General features: G+C 51.6%; 1 protein-coding gene across 3 annotated transcripts in view; it reads left to right on the plus strand.

Annotated features, from left to right (window-relative positions):
- ELMO2 (engulfment and cell motility 2) overlaps positions 1 to 14,442 on the plus strand; it is a 39,432-nt gene that overhangs the window by 3,314 nt on the left and 21,676 nt on the right. For 2 of the 3 annotated variants that reach the window (XM_023251168.2, XM_023251167.2), the window contains 5 exons: positions 8,265 to 8,392; positions 8,686 to 8,726; positions 9,126 to 9,198; positions 9,537 to 9,587; positions 13,059 to 13,240. In XM_023251168.2, the coding sequence (XP_023106936.1) occupies positions 8,315 to 8,392; positions 8,686 to 8,726; positions 9,126 to 9,198; positions 9,537 to 9,587; positions 13,059 to 13,240 (425 nt within the window). In that variant the 5' untranslated portion in view covers positions 8,265 to 8,314. Of the gene's footprint in view, positions 1 to 3,804; positions 4,082 to 8,264; positions 8,393 to 8,685; positions 8,727 to 9,125; positions 9,199 to 9,536; positions 9,588 to 13,058; positions 13,241 to 14,442 lie in introns of those variants that run through there. The other variant, XM_045053522.1, reaches the window with a different exon arrangement.

The following is a 14,442-nucleotide window of genomic DNA, read 5'->3' on the forward strand; positions in this document are numbered from 1 at the left end:
TAGAGTAGGGTTGATTTCAACCCCCATTTGACAGATACAGAAACTGTTGGAGGGGGATCCAAACCCAAGTCTGTCCCACTCCAGAACATCAGCTCCTAAGCACTACGTGACACCGCGTCACTAGCAGGTCACGGTGGAAAGAGGCCTCCAAAACATCTAGTCTGACCCCCTCACGTAGATCAGGACAAGAGGCCTAGAGGGGCCTGTGCTCGTCGCCAATCTGGGCAGTCAGGTCTCCTGCCCTGCAGGGGGTGGAACCTAACCCAGACATGGGGGGGCCAAGACCTTCTTTTGTCCCCAACTGGTGGTGCAGCCTTGCCAGCTTCTCCGGACCTCAGTTCTCCTATTTATAAAATGAGAGGGCTTGGCCTGATTTTACAACACGAACAATGCTGTGTTGTTATGGTGGGTATTGAAGGAGTCGGGCCCATAGCCCGGGATTTCAGCCATAACCCAGAACTCTTCACAGCTCACCACACCCCCTCCCTGCACAAGCTCTGCCGCCCTGTTGCAACCACAGTGGTCTGTCGAGGGGAAACAGTTTCTTAAAGTTCGTCCATATTTTCCATCTCAGTGTCTTGTTTCCAAAAACCAAGGTACGTGGTCTGCAAACGCTGACCCCCTTCTAAATCAGTCGATGATTATAGTTAGGGATTTATAAAGTTCTAGGCAATGAATAGTCCTCTGTCATTAGTGTTTTTATTCTCTTTTTAAAGGCAGTTAGGTGTCGGGGCATCCCGGAGGGTATTTTTAGTGTGGAATTCTGCAGGCCCAGCCGTGTGCTGGGCATTGTGCTGACAACTTTGGGGAAGAGAAGGCGGGGTGGGGGGGGGGGTTGGACGCGGGCCGGATGAGTCCTGCTCTCGGGTGGCTAACGGTCTAGTTGGCCGTGGCTCCTGACCCTGACCGCCTTTGGGAACACTTGGGTGGGGAGGGGGAGTCGGTGGCGTGGGCTGGGCATTGATGGTGCACAGCCGGGGTTGAGAACCACTGGCCTGGAGTCTGCTTCTCAGACTTGAACGTGCATGCGAACCACCTGGGGGTCTTGTTAGAAGGCAGATTCCGACCGAGTGGGTGACTGTCCGTGACCGCAGGCTCCCAGACGACTGTGCTGCTGCTGCTGCTGCTGGAGTGCAGCTCACACTTGAGTAGCAAGAGAAGAGGCTGCACATAGAGAATTGCAAGTCACTGGGATTGTGGAGGGTTGTGTAAGAGACTGGGAGCGCCGGTGAGGATGCGGTGAATTCTGCCTGAGGTGAGAAGACTAGGAAAGCCACGCAGAGGAGTCGTTGTGTGAGGCGGGCCTTGAAGGATGAACGGAAGTTTGCCACTTGGACGAGGTGGAGGGAATAATAGCTCAGGTGAGAGCACAGGTTCAGAAGAGCATGATGTTTGAGGGAGCAGGATGGTCTGGTGTGATATACTAGCATGATGACAGTGCGATGACAGTTCTGGCCTGAAGAGCCACGTGGACCCAGAGTGGGCCAAGTGCTCTGCTAAGGAGTTTAAGCTCCGCTCTGTAAGCATAGGAACGCTGCACAGTGATTCTCCGCGGGGTAAGAGGAGACCCAGGTGATTCTTAGGGTAGGTGTTAGGAAGAAGAAGCCCAGACAGGTACCCAGTTCCCATACCCTTACTCACTGCACTTTGGCTGCAGGTTAGTGGCTTTTGGGTGAGTCTGGTGTCCCGCAAATTTCTACAAAAAGAAACGCCAGGGGCGCCTGGGTGGCCCAGTCGGTTTAGCATCCGGCCAGCTCTTGATTTCGGCTCAGGTCGTGATCTCAGGTTCGTGAGATCGAGCCCCGCATCGGGCTCTGTGCTGACAGCGCTGAGCCTGCTTGGGCTTCTCTCTCTCTCCTTCTCTCTCTGCCCCTCCCCTGCCTGCCCTTCCCCACTTCGAATAAATAAACTTAAAAAAAAAAACCAAAAAGTCAGCTGTTGTTGGCATGACGGTCCTTCTCAGTGTTTCTAGCAGTGAGCAGTGCATGGCAGAACTTGAATCTCTGCCAACCCAATTCCCCCCTTCTGCACCTCCGAGCTCATCCTCATTCAGTGGCCCGAACTAAGGGAAGTTGAGTCACTTCTCAGATGAGAAGATTTCAGAAGGAGAAGCCTCTAGTGAGATTGTGGTTTTGATTAGAAAGAGGGTGTGACCTCCCGTTCCCTTCCTGGTGTGGCCGACTCTGTTGCAGGAAACATAAACCAGACTCACCCATGTCGCCCCCACTGAATCAAAAGCAAAAGAAGAGAACAAAAAAGCACATGTCAGTCCTTATCCTTAAAAGAACTGGGGGCGGCAGGGGGCGGGGGGGGGGGGGGGCGGCGTCACTGCCTGGGCCATCATTGACAACGCTCCACGGGGGCCCTTGGTAACAATGTTGATTTTGTAAACACACCTTCCAGAAGCCGCTTAGGGAATGCTCCAGTGGAGACACCGAAGCTACGATTTTTCTCGTTTCCCCAGCTTTGCCTTTGAAACCCGGTGCTTTCATTCTCCTGTGTTAAACAGATTTCTCTTCCTCAGATCAGTGTGTGCGTCTCTCATCTCTCCCGTTCTGTGGCATTTTGAGTTTTTCCAAGCCGGCTTTACATCTGTAACACTTCAAAGGGGATGGGAGGTGAGGGCTGGCAGGGTTGTTTCATCCGGAAGAGGTGTTATCACTCCTTTGCCCCCCCTGGGCCTGGATGTGAACTGCAGCTCCCTTATCCTGGCTGTTTGGTGTTGAGCTCTGGAGCACCGCTGAGCGGCCGACCAAGAGGCTATTTATAACCCCGAGAGTTTTGCAATGTTACTGAATCGCTTCGACCTAATTTCCACTTCCTTTCTAAAATGAAAATGAGAAGGGTAAGCAAGCCAGTACTGAGAGAGTTCCCCACGAGGAGACCCTTCGTCCGGGAACGTGCTCCGGACCATTTACTGCCCCTACTCTCCTGTCTCCTGGTGCCTCCAACAGAGAGGGAAGCCAGGGGGGTTATTCGCCCCTTTCTTGCCGGCAGCGTCAGGGGCGCCAAATCTGGTTTTCCGGTGAGACACGTTCTCACGTTAGAGATGACGGCAAAACTCTCAACACTGGAACTACCGTGCAGTTGGAAGGTGGAAGGACGCGGAGGGAATGCCAGACAGGCAGCACAGTTCTGGCCAGTCCCTCTCCATTCGGAGGCAGGCCTGGTTCGCAGGAGCTGAGGAGGTCAGAGCCGACGGGTCTGTGCAGACACTGGTCCTTTCTGAACCGTATCGGTATGCCGGGTGCCGTGCCAGGTTGATGAGCTACAGGGTGTACCTGCCCTGGGGGAGGAGCTAGTGAGGAAGAGAGACACGTAAATACACAACTATTGTAATAGTACGTACAAGAACCACAGTAATAATACCTGTAACGGAGCAGGACGAGAGCCTTCGTTGAGGTCTGGAGAGAGTGCTGTGAGGACAGAGTGGCCCCCTCCAATCTCATTTTGCTAGGGAAAAGTGGGGAAATGGTAGAGAGGAAGTGACATGTGAGCTGGGCTTTGATGTTCGGATAGGAGCTCGTTTGACCGTCCATGGAAGGGGGAAGGACATGCAAGGGTACAGAAGAAACGAGGGGCGCCTGGGCGGCTCAGTCGGTGGAGCGTCCGACTTCGGCTCGGGTCACGATCTCGCGGTTCGTGAGTTTGAGCCCCGGGTCAGGCTCTGGGCTGACGACTCAGAGCCTGGAGCCTGCTTCTGATTCTGTGTCTCCCTCTCTCTCTGCCCCTCCCCCGTTCATGCTCTGTCTCTCTCTGTCTCAAAAATAAATAAAACATTAAAAAAAAATTTTTTTTTAAAAGAAAACAAACGAAAGAACGTGGCCTGCCTCACAGAAATACCAAGTATGCTGGGAAGGTCTGGCTAGATTAGGAAGAACCGAATGCCACACGAGGAGGTGTCGATCTCCTTCTCCAGACAGTGGAGAACCGTGACCTGTTGGAATAGTGAGCTCTTGCTATACAAGTCTCTCAGCAAAACCAGAATTCTCCAGACACCTGCTGTGGGCCACGTACAGCACTGCCTGCTTTTCACATGGCCTTCAAACAGCACCAGACTACCTGGGATCTAATTATTAAGGTCAGCCATGTCACATTGAGCATGGTACTTAATTTCACGGTGCCCCTAGTGTCTCTTCTTAAATGGGGATAATAATACGCCACACAGGGTGGCTTTGTGGATTAAATGAATTAATACAGGTAAAGCCCTCAGAATACTACCTTTGCACCATGCAGTTGTTAGCTAACGTCATCAGCATCAAAGAAGTACGTGTAGAGGGAAAAGAACTAACTTTGAAGTCATAAGACTCAGCCGTGAGATCCAATTCTCATACGATTTCTCTCTTTTTGGGGAGGGCAGGGAGGCGTGGGAAGGAGCTGTGTGGAAGACGAGCTTCTCAACCGGTCTGAACTTCACTTGCCTCATCTGGGTAAAGTAGGGATGATTTACAGGGTTCTTTGAGCATCAGCTGTAGAAATGCCATAGAACTGAGTGATCGGCTATAAAGAGGCTGTCTACCTATTAACTGTTACATACAACTGTCACATACATGTCACCATATCACCGGTCTTTTTTAAACACACCAGACTTACCTAAGTGGGTTTCACTCTTCATTAATTCAGCCAGTGTTAATTGAGGGCCTGCTCAGTGCCATTATTTTTTTTTTTTTAAGTTTCTTTACTTATTTTGAGAGAGACAGAGAGTGAGTGGGGGAGGGCCGACAGAGATGGGGAGAGGGAGAATCCCAAGCAGGCTCTGAGCTGTCGGCACAGAGCCCGACGTGGGGCACAAAGTCAGGAACCGTGAGACCACGACCTGAGCCAAGGTCAGATGCTTCACCGACTGAGCCACCCAGGCGCCCTACACATACACGTATTCTGACTTAAGCCTGTCATGCTGCTGTGTGTTTGGGCCTCCATTTAGAGTTCCTTCAAAGCTTGGGGTCAAACTTAGCCTTAGGCTTTTTCATTGCAATGAACAGAAAAGCAGTCCAGTTCCATTGAAAGGAGTTTGTTTGGCAGGATCCGGGGGAATTTCAGGCACCCCGAGTGTAGGAGTTGGAGCTGTGGAATCTGGGAAATCATCAGGCTTTTTCCATCTCTCTTTGGGACTTTGTGGTTTCTAGTTTGTGGCCTCTGCTTATCTACTGCACATTTCCGGATTCTTCCTGCAGAACAGCTTCCTCTGAAAGCTCTTGGTTTTTGCTTCGTGGTATCTTTGACTTGCTGGTGGCTTTGGCTTGGCAGGGTACCTGCCGTGAGGCTGACTGCAACATTTCTGATCCAGGGCCCGTGTGATCCAACTTCCTTAACCCGTGTCTTTAAGAGAAAGAACTGGATTGGTCCAGCTGAGGCTGAGTGTTCCCCTCCGTCCCATTAGCTGGGGCACCGGTGGGGAGGGTGTCATTCAATATGAACGGACTGCCTGCACTTGGTGAGAAAGGGCAGGGTTGCTGAGAACTATCTCCAAAGACAGTATCCAGAAAGGAGTTCTAACACATACTGGTTGTTTCTTAGCAACACATTGAACTAAGGGCGTAGTTGAAGTGGGCAGTCTTCATTTGGGTTTGTAAGTTCTACTTTAGAATCATGGAGTTTTAGACTCAGGAGGCACTTTACACGTGGTTTAGTTCAACACTCACATCTCACAGTAGAGACTTGGGTGAAAGGGACGCCTACACATCCCCTCCCCCCACAGCACTTAGGGACGGGACTGTGACTAGGTCCTGAGTCCGTTGGATCCAAATCTAGTTCCTTCTTCTGCAGCAAAATCATCCCAGCCCAATGATCTTGCTGCACCTGCACTGCCTCCTTATTTTAAAGAGAAGAACTGAACTAAGTAATAGATGGTCTAAGAAAGCCATACTGTTCAGTTCCATGTATTTACAGTACAAAAACAGGCAGCACTCATGTATGGCAAGAGAAGTCAGAAAGGAGTTGCCTCCTGGAGGGCTAGAAGGTGGGGGATTGATTAGGAGGAGGTAGGAGGGAGTTTTCTAGGGTGATGAAAATGTTTCAAGTCTTGTTTTGGGCAGTGGTTATAGAGAGATGTGTGTATTTTTTTTTAACTTTTTAAAATGTTTATTTATTTTTGAGAGAGAGAGAGAGTGCAAGCAGGGGAGGGGCAGACACACACACACACACACACACACACACACACACGCAGACTCCGAAGCAGTCTCCAGGTTCTGAGCTGTCCGCACAGAGCCCGACACGGGGCTCAAACTCACAGACTGCGAGATCATGACTGAGCCAAAGTCATATGCTTAACCGACTAAGCCACCCAGGCACCCCGAGATGCGTGTGTTTCTATTATATACTATTATATATATATATATATATATATATATATATATATATATATATACACACACACACACACACACATGCATATACATGAGCTCTGCCTTTCACGTATATAAATATACATGATATATAAATTATATCTCAGTTTTAAAAAATGATCTCACAACTGTATAGTCATACCTCCTAATTCTGGCACATTTACCACTAAGGATGGGGATACCTGCCCCAGGCACCCCGAGATTCATGGTACTGCCGTGCTGTGCTGTGTCACTGGAGCAGAGCTTCTCAGCCAGGAGCTATTCTAATGGGAACAGTTGCCAGAGGCTCATTGTGTATCTAGGCCCATAAACATTGCATGTGGAAAGTTCTGCTTGGAGCCGAGAAGCTTTTAGGGGCCATCAGGCCGGCCCCCTGCAACCCCTTCGGGCTTGATTTCGTTCCAGCGAACCGAAATTCGGGCTCGCTCAGCGGGGAGGGGAAGAGCACTGGCCAAAGCCAGCCCCAGGTTCTGTCTCCTTTACTACTTACGGGCTGGTGGAACTGAGGCAGTTTCACCAGCCTCTGAGCGCCAGTTGGGTCCTCTTCAGACAGGAGTAGTGATCTGATTCCGCCTACTTCCTGAGGCTGCTGGGAGGGCTCAGCAAAACCGGTGGAAGCGCTTTGACAACCATCTCTCCATTGCCATGTCCTGAAAATGCTGGTATTTTCGACAGTTGACTTCTGGAGCAGCCCGCCCCGATCAGGACATTGGTCGTGGAAGCTTCCCTCTTTCTGAGACTCGTGGGTGTGTAGGGGAAGGAACCGTGACCCCTTTCACCAAAGGAGTGTGTGCTTCCCAGGCTGTGAGAACTGACATCTGTGCCGGGGCCTAGCAGTTGACAGCATAAGTGAATAACAGCTTAGCAGCAGCTAGCATGTTCCGGGAAGGCCAGGCGGTCTTCGTTAGCGAAGCATGAATTGCAGAGAGAGGCTGAGCCCGGTGGATGCAGGAGGAAGGTTTTTTTCGTTAAGCGAGAGGGAGGCCCGTCCTGAACCTGTAGGTGAGGAATGTAAATATACGTGGAAATAACCCATCAGTCGAGTGACTTCCCTTCATCAGACCTTGGAGAGAAAATGCTTTAACTACTGCTTGGAGCACCACTAAGCTGGCAGTTGCCTAGGATACCGGTCACATGGGCCCATCTTCCAGACCTGTTCAAAATGATTCGTTTTCCTTCATTTTGGAGACACATGGGGGAGGGGGGTCAGAGGTACTTCCGGAGCCTCGTCCTCCTAGAGACGGGCCCTTGTGTGAGGCTGTCCTCACCGCCCCACACTTGGGCTCTCAGCAGCCCTTGCCCTTGGCAGTAGGGACTAAAATAGCATTTCCTGTCCCAGTTCTCTTCCCCGTTTTCTGAACTCTGCGTCATCCCACACAGAGGAGGCTCCACACTGTGTCCTTCGAGGGGGAAGGAGTGGCAGCAGAAACTAGAGACGCGGCGAGAGAGTGTGTGGCCGGGCCGGGCCGACACCGGGGGTCTTCCTAGGATGGCTGCAGACAGAAGGGCTGGCTCCGCTCAGCTAACCACTCGACCGAGAACAGGCTCTGCCTATCCTTATCTGTCTCAGAGCCCATGCTTCTCCCTCTCAAGGTCCCAAGGCCGGCATTTTGCAGTAAATTCATCCTCCTACCACACAGTCCTCCTGACCCTTAGACCAAAGTGTCACGTCGGCAGATCTCGCTACCGGCTGATCTGCAGTTGATGGATAGGCTTTGTCCCGTTTCTACTTGCTGATTTAATCTAAAGAGACAGAAAGCCCAAGGAGAGGTTACGGCGTGATATAGAAAAATTCCAACCAAGTAGTTCGGTGTGTCACTTTGGCCACTATCTGTCTTCTGATTCTCCAAAATATCTAAGGAGTGGAAAACCAAGGCAAGCTCTCAGACTCTTTCCTTCTTTCTGATTCTTTGTCTCCAGGCGGCTGTGTTTGTGTGTGTTTCTCGGAGAAACAGGGCCCATTGGGAACAATGCCACCACCATCAGACATTGTCAAAGTAGCCATTGAATGGCCAGGTGCTAATGCTCAGCTCCTTGAAATCGACCAGGTAAGCTCCTGAAATGAGAAGCAGAGATGCGGGGAGCAGGATCTGGGAAGTGCACGGCAGAGGGTGTCTTCGGGGGTGGGGGCCGTTGGCATCAGGAGTAAGAACCAGCAACACGAACGTCAAGGCCTGTCCCGCCCTGCCCTGTGGAAGGTTGGTCCCGGCTTGGGAGAGGTTTCCTCTCCGGGAGGCAGTCCACACGAAGGCCCAGGTTGATCCTTCTTAGCAGCCCCTCATCAGAACCTTGGCGTGAATAGCATGTGGTTGCTGGTGAAAGATCGCTCTCTGTCTTTCAGAAACGGCCTCTGGCATCCATCATCAAGGAAGTTTGTGACGGGTGAGTAGGAACACTGCCAGACCTTGAGAGGAGTCTCCAGTTAGCTGCGTCCCCGGATTGGGGCTTTTGTGGATCATTGTGTTACAAAGGAAGTATAGCTGAGGAGGATGTCCCTAAGAGCTCCCCTAAATCTTTTTTCCTCCTTTAAGCCCAAGAATGTCCTGCCCGAGGTCCTGGCGGGGTGCGAGGCCCGCCCCGAATTGCTCACACCACCTTTTCGCGGTGCCCATCTTTATGCAAGTTGCTTTTTCAGCATCTCCGCCTGAACCCGTGGGATCCCCCCATCCTCCAAACAGGCCGCCCAAGCCCTTGAGCGGCTGGGCTGGAAATGAACACGTGCAGCCTCTAGCCAGGCCTGGAGGGAGGGCCCAGTGCCTGTACTGTGTGTTTCTTACACAGGTGGTCCTTGCCAAACCCGGAGTATTACACCCTCCGTTATGCAGACGGCCCCCAGCTCTACATCACGGAGCAGGTCAGTGCCGAAGCAGCAAGTCAGGCCTCACTCGGAAGCGAGCCACCCAGGGAGGTGGCACTGTCGGCCTGGCCGACCTGCAGGCAGCTTCTGTTTATTGGGGACGCACCAGCCCCTGCTTCCTCTAGTGGCTGGAAAACCATGGCTTCTACATCCTGAGGGCTCGGGGCACACGGAGGGGGTGTGAGTTCTCGGGCAAGAAGCACGCGGAAGGAGGCCTGACCAAAGAGGCTCAGTTACGACTACTTTAAAATGACAGCAAGTTCTCGTTGATTCAGCTGGCTTGTACAATTTTAATATTTTATCTCAGCTACTCTTTTTTCCTCTTTGCTACCCAGACGCGCAGTGATATTAAGAATGGGACCATCTTACAGCTGGCTGTCTCCCCGGTAGGTATTCGGCTCTCCTCGGGGACGTTTATTTAACACATTAGATGATCACCCACCTTAGGCCAGACTCTTTCCAGCAACCAAGACTACAGAGCTTAAAAAGTCAGCCTTTGAGGGGCGCTTGGCTGGCTCAGTCAGTGGAGCAGCCGACTCTTAATCTCAGGGTTGTGAGTTCAAGCCCAGTATTGGGTGGATATTACTTTAAAAAAAAAAAAAAAAAAAGTCCATCTTTGCTCTCACAGCCTTGTTGGGAGTAAACAACCAAAGGCCTCTCTTAAACATCTTGACAGAAAGTTGCTTAGGGAGCTGTGGGGGACTCAGAAAGGGACCGCCTGGCTCAGCGTAAGGATTCCCAGAAAACCTTCCCAGAGAAGGGGGAAGCTTAGCGCAGATGTTGAAGGATAAGCAAGAATCAGCTGAAGAGAGAAGAAAATGAAAAGTATCCCGAGCAGAGAGAGGTGCTTTGGGGAAGGCGGGGGTGCTGGGTGGCAGAGGGCCCACAGCAGCCAGGGGAGAGCCAGACCTGGAAGGGTCCCGGATGGCAGGGGTCTCAGATGGCCTACTCATGGGTTTGGACTTTATGCAGAAAGGGAACGTGGGGACATTGAAAGACTTTCAGCAGGAAGGTACATTATGTTTAGATTTATATTTTAGGAAGATCACTTTAGTGACAGTGTGAAAGATGGGCTAAAAAAGGAAGGTTGGTGGTAGGAGGAATCTTTAAGAAGCTAATGAGCCCGTGAAGGCAAGTGACAGTGGAGACGGAAGGACAGGCATGAGCAATATTTAGAGGTGAACCAGGGGATGTGGTGACATCCCGGATATGGAAGGAAAAGGGAGAATTTGAGGTGACTCCCGGTTCCTGCCAGAGTGGCCCTTAAAGGCAACCGAGGGAGCAACCAGAAGGGCAGAGAGAAAACCAGGAGCAGGAAGTGGCTTAGGAGCGAGGGCAGGGAGTGTCGGGACAGAGGAAGGTGTGGTCTGCAGTGAGCGGAGAGCAAGAAAACCGGGAACAGAAAAGCCGTTTGTTGATCTGGGAAGCCCATTGGTCCCTGGTGGCCTCTGCGAAGACGGTTTTGGTGGGGTGATGGGTGACAGACAGACTGCAGTGGCAGCAGAGTGAGGTCCGTGACTTTACCGCGCTGTCAGGAAGCTCGGTCATAAGAGGAAGTAGACACAGAGGGCAAGAACTCGGGGATGTGGAGCCCAAAAGAGAATGCTGTTGAAAAGGGAGTAAGACAGGGGCGCTGGGTGGCTCAGTCGGTTAAGCGTCCGACTTCAGCTCAGGTCACGATCTCACGGTTTGTGGCTTTGAGCCCCGCATCAGGCTCTGTGCTGACAGCTCGGAGCCTGGAACCTGCTTCAGATTCTGTGTCTCCCTCCGTCTCTGCCCCTCCCCCACTCGTGCTCTGTCTCTGTCTTAAAAATAAATGAACATTAAAAAAAAAAAAAACTTCTTAAAGGGGTAAAACATTCATGTGTTTCAAAAATCAAAAAGTTTGACAAAAGATGCAGTGAAAGGTCTCCCTCCCTGCCCTGTCCCTCATCTGCCCAGTTTCCCACCTCCTCCGCCCTTTACAGTTGCTAACTGCTGGTGCAATTTTTTTTTATGTGTCTTCGAGAATAAGCTAAGATGGGAGAGGAAGGTCGATGGTGCAAACAGACCGGGACCTTACTGGGTCAGGACAGGAGGAATCCAAAGCCCAGGTGGAGGGATTTTCGACTGCTCAGTCCCCAAGGAGGACAGTCAGGCATGGGGGTCGCTTAGGTGGAGAAGGGCTGCCAGAAAATTAAGGGCATGATGACACGTGTTTTCTTGGTGAGGGACGAGACTGGTCCGTCTGCGCGGAAAAGCGATGCGGAGTAGTGACAGCTAAGGGTTCCGGAATGCCGGCATTCTGCTCAGCGCTTTACATACGTGCTATCATTTAACCTCGAGAGACACCCGATGAGATGGGTACTCCTGGCAGCCCCATTTTGCAGATGGGCAAACTGGGGCTTAGGTTAAACGGCTTGCCGCTTGTCACACAGATAAAAACGTGGCGGAGATGCCTCTCAAACCCAGGGCTCTCTGACTCCCTGCCAGTATTCTCACCAGCACGTTCTCCTGCTCCCCCGCCCCCCCTTCCCGAACTCTTCTCATCTTAAGGACTTCATTTCCCCCCTTAGCTCTGCTAGCTTAACGTGACAGCCCGGGAGTTGCTTTCGCAGACGTGCTGAAGCGTTTTACAGACCTCCTGCGCAGACTAGTTGACTTTCTCGGGAGTACATCTCTCTGGAGCAGGAGGCAGCGGCCCAGAAACGCTGTCTCAGGAGGAACGTTAACATTTGGAGTTGGAAGTTTCTAAGTGTGATGCAGACCAGTGTTCTTCAAATTGTTCTATCCTGTGACCTTTTCTCGTGGCGTGCGCCTTCTCCGCTATGGAGAGTGTGGAGGATTTCTGTGTCCTTGAGAGCCGTGTGCTGCTCTAGGGCCGTCTTTGTAAGAATAAAAGAGGAAAGGCAGAGGGGAGAGAGGTGAACCGGCCTGACTCTTTGCCAGCAGCAGGAGCCGGGCTGCGGTCACTTGCTTAGCACTGTAAAGACCCCAAGAGCATTTTGCTCTCCAGGCTCTTCCATTCCAGCTGAGAATATGAATTAGCACACAAAAAATCAAGAATGATCAATCGGTCACTTGCAAGGCACTGACTATAAAGCTAGTAAGTTCAGCAAGAGGAAGGACCAGCGAACACTGGGGAAGGGCTTATGGCCGAAGCTTGTAGAAAGGAGGCAAGCAACCCGCTGGGGAAAGTTGGTGGGCTAGGAGAAAGCTTAGTCACCAGCCATCACCTTGAAAAAGCTATTTTGAAAGCTTCCAGCTCCTTGATACTCTTAAAGTTTCCCCAGGACTGTCAGTTTTGAAGAACAATGATACGGACTTACAGAGAAGGTTAAAAAAAAAAAAAAAATTGTCAGGCTTACCACATTTTCAGATTGAAAGGGACCTTAAAGGGGATCATCAGATTAAATCCTCCATCAATGCAAGAATCCCTTGTGTGGCATCTTGGCCAGCCGGTTGTCCAGATTCTCCTTGATTGCTTTTGCTGACTGAGAGCTCATTACATCAAGAGACAACGTCGTCTACTGGCTGACGGCTTAAATTAATAGAAAACTTCCCTCTGTTGAGCCAATATCTGTTTCTCTGTCTGCCAGAGGTGGCGACTGTTGTCTCCTCAGTGTCTCTTGTAGTCCTTCAGTGGGAAGTTTTTGTAATCCATAGACCAGAGTGCTACAGAAAGGATACCCGTAACTACAGATCGGTCTTGGCGTACTGGTAATTTCCTGATTGATCCAATAAGCAACTCCTAGACAGTGTCAACAACAGGGTCTGCCTCGGGCTGGATGGCCACAGGAAGGCCTTCATGAGCAACTCACAGAGCAGTAACCTGCCGCGAGGACCAGATGGCACACATCTTGTCTCTGGTCTCGTAGTCCCGGGCTGCACGCCAGCTGATGGAGAGGACCCAGTCGTCCAACATGGAGGCCCGGCTGGATGCCATGAAGGAGCTGGCCAAGCTCTCTGCCGACGTGACCTTCGCCACCGAGTTCATCAACATGGACGGCATCGTGGTGCTGACGCGGCTTGTGGAGAGTGGAACCAAGCTCTTGTCCCAGTGAGTATTACTGGGCTCTTGCTCGGGATTTCAGAGACTCTATGCTCGGCGGGGCATCCTTCCCTCGTCTCCACCGAGCCTCTTGAACTTACTGGGCACCTTGTGTGTGCAGAACAGCGTGCCAAGCACTAGGGTCTGCACAGAGGAATGCACCGTCACGGTCCTCAGTCTCGTAGTCTAGCTGGGCTCTCACAGATGCCGTGAAGGAGCGAGAACAGGGGCTTCAGGAGTCAGGAAGAGAGAAGTCGGTTCACGACAAACCTGTTAATTTATGGAAAATGATTGGCCTGGGGGAGGCTAGTGAGCAGACTGTCCATTATTGACCAGAACAGGGGTCTGTTCGTAATCACCCCCTGCTTCCTCTCTCCCCTTTCCAGTCACCTCCCCACTTACACACACGTGTGCACACACAGGCCTTCCTCTGTGTTCGCCATCTCCCCCCCACCCATTGTCACGGGGAGACGAAGCTCCTCAACTTTTCCATCTCCCTGCTAGGATGGGAGTGGTGGGGAACCGCGCCGTGAGCAGCAGTGAACGAACAGGTGTTTAGTTAGCCGTCTAGGCCTGTGGTGCCTCAGCTGGCAGAGAGGGAGTCAGAAATCCTTCAGCCGGTGGATCAGCTATTGAAATTTTCAGCCAAACCAAGCAGCTAATCACGGGTGTTTGTCTTAAGTCTCCGATTTTGCAGCTGCACTGAAATCCTGAAGCCTTCCGCTGCCATCAGCGCTGGCCCAGGACTTCCGCAGTCTGCCGGGAGTACGGCATTTGGCTGGCCTTGGTTTCCTCCTCTTTAAAACGGAGATGCTGCTTCCATTGCCGTATTGTCACGAGGAATTAATGGGTCCGAACGTGCCTCGCCATTGGGAACAGCGTTTGTTAAATCGAGAGCACCGTACAGATGTATAAAGGGTTGTGTGTAGAAAGAGGAGGGACACAGGAGAGGAGACATTGTAATCCCCGTCCTCCTCCAGCACTGAGGTAAGGGCCTCGCATACCTTGTCATCTTGCCCTCGCCACAGCCCTGTGATGTTAACGCTGTGAGACCAATGCAGTTTTACAGAGGAGGAATTTCAAGCTTGGAAAGGTAAAATGTGCACAGTTAGTAAATAGTTGACCAGGATTGAACCCATCTGCCCCCTCTTGGCCTTGGACACGGGCTGTGGGCTCCCTTGGGTACCCCTGCCAAGGGTTGGGGTTGACAA

The sequence above is a fragment of the Felis catus genome, chromosome A3, assembly GCF_018350175.1.
Source record: "Felis catus isolate Fca126 chromosome A3, F.catus_Fca126_mat1.0, whole genome shotgun sequence".
Taxonomy (NCBI): Eukaryota; Metazoa; Chordata; class Mammalia; order Carnivora; family Felidae; genus Felis; species Felis catus.